This window comes from Orycteropus afer, unplaced genomic scaffold, assembly GCF_000298275.1.
Source record: "Orycteropus afer afer isolate SDZICR_OR568_19922 unplaced genomic scaffold, OryAfe1.0 scaffold00336, whole genome shotgun sequence".
NCBI classification, from domain to species: Eukaryota; Metazoa; Chordata; class Mammalia; order Tubulidentata; family Orycteropodidae; genus Orycteropus; species Orycteropus afer.
In genome coordinates this window covers 575,556-580,999 of record NW_006921923.1, presented here as the reverse complement: position 1 = coordinate 580,999, position 5,444 = coordinate 575,556, and the positions used below count along the sequence as shown (strand labels likewise).

Here is a 5,444-nt window from a genome sequence, read left to right as displayed (position 1 = left end):
GAGCTGTTGCATTGTGGGAAATTGCAGTCAATGTCATGAGACATTGTGAACTGCTGTATGGAAAATGAATTTGCTCTGTAAACTTTCACCCAAATCTCAATAAAAACTTTTTTTAAAAAATCCCTATATTTCTAAAAAACATTCCAGGGCAAATATTACCTGAAATCTCCAGAAATAATTTTCAAACCTAACTTCTAATATTTCTTAGGGCTAAATTTCATGGAGATGAGATTATTATTTTTCATATGCATATGAATAAATACACAAAAAGCACACATTGATGATCAGTTCTAAAGAAAAACTTTCATATAATAAAAAACAATTAAATTTTAATGGTAATCAGTACCATCATTCTTGTTATCAAACTATAAAAAGTAAATATTAAGTAAGCTTTAATACCTTTTGGTGATTTGTAGAGGATCTTCAAGGATTGGGTCATTATCAAATGTTTCCTTATCAAAAAGTCTCTTTATAGCATAGTTTGCCAGCTGTTCCATAAGAAGGTACGTTTGGTTAATGTGCAAAAACATTGAAAAGTAGTGACTCTCCCCTTGGGAACACACATGAATACTCTCTGTCAGTATGACATTGGAAGTCTTTTCAAGCTTTGAGACTGTATCCCAGGATATAACAAGTTTTACTGCAAACAAGAATTATAAAGAGGTATCATTAACTATCTCAATATTAATATACGTTTATTAATCAAGTCTTTTGGGACAATAGTTAACTACCTTAATGGCAAAAATACTTGAGAGTTCAAGACTTGTTAAAATTTTGAAGCACAGACACAAATATCTAGTAATTGGTAATTCTAAAGAAAGAAGTAATTTGAAAGAAAATCTAAAAACTACTTTGATTTGATATTTAAATCTCTTTCTTTATATAATTACAGAGAAAATAACTTTTCAATAACCACTGATTAAAAAAGTATGTGTGTACTTTAGAGAATACTGCTTGATTCTTCCTTTTTGCTGCAAAATTATATGTGGGCCATTATAGTATTATGGCTAATTATGTTTATGCTGTATGTTTAAAACAAGGATAGAAACAAGTAGGTAATTTACAACAATGGGCAAAAAGCAGTTATATACCAAATGACCATCACTGTTTAATGTTCATTCACTTCCTATAACATGTAAGACACTCTATACACATCTCTAATGGTTCCTATGTTAAGCAAGCAGTCTTAGAAGGGTTCTCTAGATGAAGCAAACTTTTTAATGTACAATTTAATTACCTCTAATATCAATCTCATTACTTTACATAAATCTAACACCACCACAGAGTTGCTAGTTCAGTCAGTAAGTTCAAAGTCATGATAAGCAATAGAAATCACTTACTTTCTGATCCCAACAAAAAAGAATAGAAGCTCAGAAAGTTGGTGCTAAGATAAAGCCAACCCTGACAAGGAACCCGTCCTTTCCAATAACTGCACGAGTAATAGGTCACTAACTTCTCCTGCTCTGGTAAACCAAAACATTTTTCAAATTTCAAAAGGGCTTCTCGAAATTTCTCAGGATCATCTTCTTTTGCAAAAGAATGCTTTCCCTCTTCAGCAATTAATCCCTAAAAGAGACAAAATATTTGCTGAAAACTCATTACCACTTACCAACAAAAAATATTTCACATATTTTATTTTAAATAGTTAATTGGATGCAACTGTATATTTTTATAGTAAACTCTGATGGTACAGTGGTTAAAGCACTCATCTGCTAACCAAAATGTCAGCAGCTTGAACCTACGAGTTGTTCTGCAGGAGAAAGATATGGCAGTCTGCTTCCATAAAGATTTATAGCCTTGATAACCCTATAGGGAAGTTCTACTATGTCCTATAGGGTCGCTATGAGTCAGAATCAACTCAATCAATAGCAGTGGATTTGAGTTGTTGGTATATTTCTACAAAGGTACATATATCTTATGGATATATGTGTGCACAAACATACTTCTCTTAGGATAGAGACAAGAAGATTTTCTTCAGTTTTGTAATTAGACTTTTCCTAATACCTTACCACAAACATAGATACTAAGTACATCCTTCTAAATGACCTAAGGGTTCATTCAAGCTCCAAATTCAAGAGATATTGAAATTAAAATGTTCCTGAGAATACTAAAAAGGGTACCAAAGATGAACCAATGACATTATAATTTTCTTTTTCTTTTTTTGATGATATATGTAACGTGTTTATTAGGTGCTAAATTAATATATAAAGAGGCCCTACAAATTAGGAACAAGACAAACTCAGTGTGTATATATGATAAAGGGTTATGCAAATACAATTAATAGAAGAAATTTAAGCATCACTACACGTGATAAATGCCCAAGTACAGAGTTATTAAGAAAATGGTAATTATTATGAGATACCTTTCTTCATCTTCAGGAATTCCGGTGGTGTACAGTTTAAGGCATCTGGCTGCTAACCAGAAAGTCAGTAGTTCGAACTTACCAGCTACTCTGTGGAAGAAAGATGGGGCAGTCTGCTTCCATAAAGATTTACAGCCTTGGAAACCCAATGGGAGTCACTATGAGTCAGAATTGACTTGATGACAATGAGGTTTTTTTTTTTTTCCCTCTCCCTTCATCCTGAGGATTGGTTAAACTTCTTGAAATACTGGTAATGCCTGGTATTAGTGATGACATGGGGCGCGTGCACTCTTATATACTATTGGAAACCTTTTGGAGACCAATTTGTCATTTAAATTTTGTAAGCGTAATACTTTACCAGCAATTCGAATTTTAAGAATCAACTTTTCATGTGGAAATATTTATACCTGTGTGTAAACTCATGCATATAGAGTTTTTATTTGCTATCACAAAAAAGAAAAAACTGGAGAATAATTGAATAAAACATGATTTCACTCTTCTATACATTAGAATAAGGAGCTCTCATGGCATAGTACATAAAGCATTTGACTGCTAACCAGAAGGCCGGCAATTAAAACCCACCAGCCACTCTCAGAAGGAAGACTGGGCAATTCTGTAGAGATACTGCCTCGGAAAACCAAGGAGGGGTTGCTATGAGTCAGGACCAACTCAATGGCAGTGAATTTGGTTTGGTTTTGGTATACATTAGAATGGAATAGTACCATATGTACATTTCCATACATGGAAAGATGTCTAAGGCACACTGTTAAGTGAAAACACAAATTATATTATATATATGTTATATGATGTGATATGTGTTTGTGTGTGTGTGTGTGTGTGTGTAAACACTTAGAAAAGGGGTTTGGAAGTATACAAAGCCAAATGCTAATAATTGTTAATCTTGAGCTGTGGTAGGATTTTCCATTATGTATACTATAAACTTCTAAATTGTTTTCATTTTATAAAGCTATAGTTCTAATAATAGTTTAAAATTCACTACTACTTCTAATTTATCCCCTGTGTACATCACAATGATATTTAACTATAAGGTAATCAGTGAATGGGAAAATGGTTTTTGAACATTGCACATCTATAATTTTCTTTAGTACTGATTGTGTCATTCACATGTGTGCTTTGACCAATCCTGAAAGGTTGTTAGTAAAATCATGATCTTCCATTCAACTTCTGACCGTCACATAAGAGGATAAAATATTTTAGTATTCCATCTACAAAATACATCCATGACACTTACTCTGATCTTTCCTTGTACAAAATTAGTAATATCTTCATTTGAATCAAACACAGATAAGGTCCTCATGATATTTTGTTCCAACCAATCCCAATGCTTGGTTATTTCTTCTCTGTTGGCTCCTGGTTAATAACACAAGAGAGTAAGAGACTCAAGGACAACTCTACAACAAAACTGTTCTTGACATTTATAAGCTTACTTTAAAAAGAAATACAGTATCTGTTTACTTTAAAAAATGATGGTCACATGGGAATAAAGGTATTATATTTATTCTCTATTTCATCCCTATATGTAGGCATCAACAGCATTTTTCATTATGAATAGAAAGAATAAAATATTTAATGAAAGAGGAGAAAAGTAAATACAAATCATGAGAAAAGATAAAAAAAAATTCTGAAAACAAGATGCCACTAACTGTTATCTACAGTAACCAGTATCTTTTAAGAGATTGTGTAGAATACCAGGAAATACACATACATAATTCAATCCTTGGTCTGCAAATAATCTGTGACCGAAAACAGCATGCACATGACAATCCTATGCACACTATGTAAATGTGGATTTCAACTGTGGGCATTCTATTTCAGAAAGTGTGAAGCCTTTGCCCAGAGTCACTCCCTGTTTTAGTTATCTAGTTCTGCTATCGCAGAAATACCACAGATGGGTGACTTTAACAGCAGAAATTTATTTCCTCACAGTTTAGTAGGCTAGAAGTCCAAATTCAGGGTGACAGCTCTAGGGGAAGGCTTTCTTTCTCTAGTGGCTCTGGAGGAAGGTCCTTGTCTCTTTGAGCTTCTGCTCCTGGGCAATTTTCACGTGGCTTGGCATCTCTTTTCCCCCATATCTGCTTCTCCTGCTTGCTTATTTAATCTCTTTTATATCTCAAAAGAGATGGATGCAAGATACACACATTATTAAATGTTATTATTATTAAAACATTATTAAAACAACGATAACTCATTCCCAAATGGGATTATAACCACAGGCATAGAGGTTAGGATTTATACTACAAATTTTGGGAGGGCACAGGTCAATCCATAGCACCCCATTTGTTAACAGACCTAGTTAAGTTATAGAAATCTCATTTTAGTGTAGAAGATCTATAGCAAGGTTAAATCCATGTGATCTATTGAATAAGTATTAGGTGGATTATTGAGGGTCAGATGAAATATTACAGTTAGTTCTGGGTTGCTTTAGTTTGGAGAACATTCTAATACCTATCAATCTTCTCTTATCATCACATTCCTTTAAAATCTTCCCAGTGTTGTGGATTATATAAATTTCATTCAAAAGAAATATCTTAATTTCTTAGCATGTTTTATGATGTATGGAGACTGATACATTAAAACAAATTATTGACTCTGTAAAACTATTTTTCATAATTCAGTTAGAACTTATTTATCTTACTGAAGTCATCATGACAAATGTAATAACATTCTTTAATAAACCACAATGGAAAGTTATGGGGAATTTTAAGGCCTTTATTTTAGTTCTTTGTGTATAAGGAAGTTTCATTAGTAAGTTACTAGTACTATATATCTGCATCAGGTCAATTTAGGGGAAATAAATAACAAAAATAGAAGGGATGTTTTTCTCTACATAATATCTACCAACTAGGTTTAGAGTTGAGGTATACAGTTCTAGTAATACCAGTAGCTATAACATCTTCATTTAGTTTAAATGGCATTCAATTTAAGAGAGCCAGGAGAAAAGACTCACTAGCAACACTAAAGGAAATTTGCAGGTAAATCCAAAAAACAAGCTATATTTTTTATAAAACTAATTGTACATTATATGTTCACACATTCAAACTGTCAAGAAATTCACGTTTTG

General features: G+C 32.7%; 1 protein-coding gene across 1 annotated transcript in view; it reads right to left on the bottom strand.

Moving 5' to 3' along the window:
* The window catches only part of TBC1D8B (TBC1 domain family member 8B), a 122,637-nt gene that overhangs the window by 79,839 nt on the left and 37,354 nt on the right, over positions 1 to 5,444 (bottom strand). Inside the window, exons 3-5 of the mRNA XM_007952407.2 lie at positions 3,615 to 3,733; positions 1,341 to 1,566; positions 400 to 640 (exon numbers count right to left, since the gene is read on the bottom strand). Coding sequence (XP_007950598.1) covers positions 400 to 640; positions 1,341 to 1,566; positions 3,615 to 3,733 — 586 coding nt within the window. The remainder of the gene's footprint in view (positions 1 to 399; positions 641 to 1,340; positions 1,567 to 3,614; positions 3,734 to 5,444) is intronic.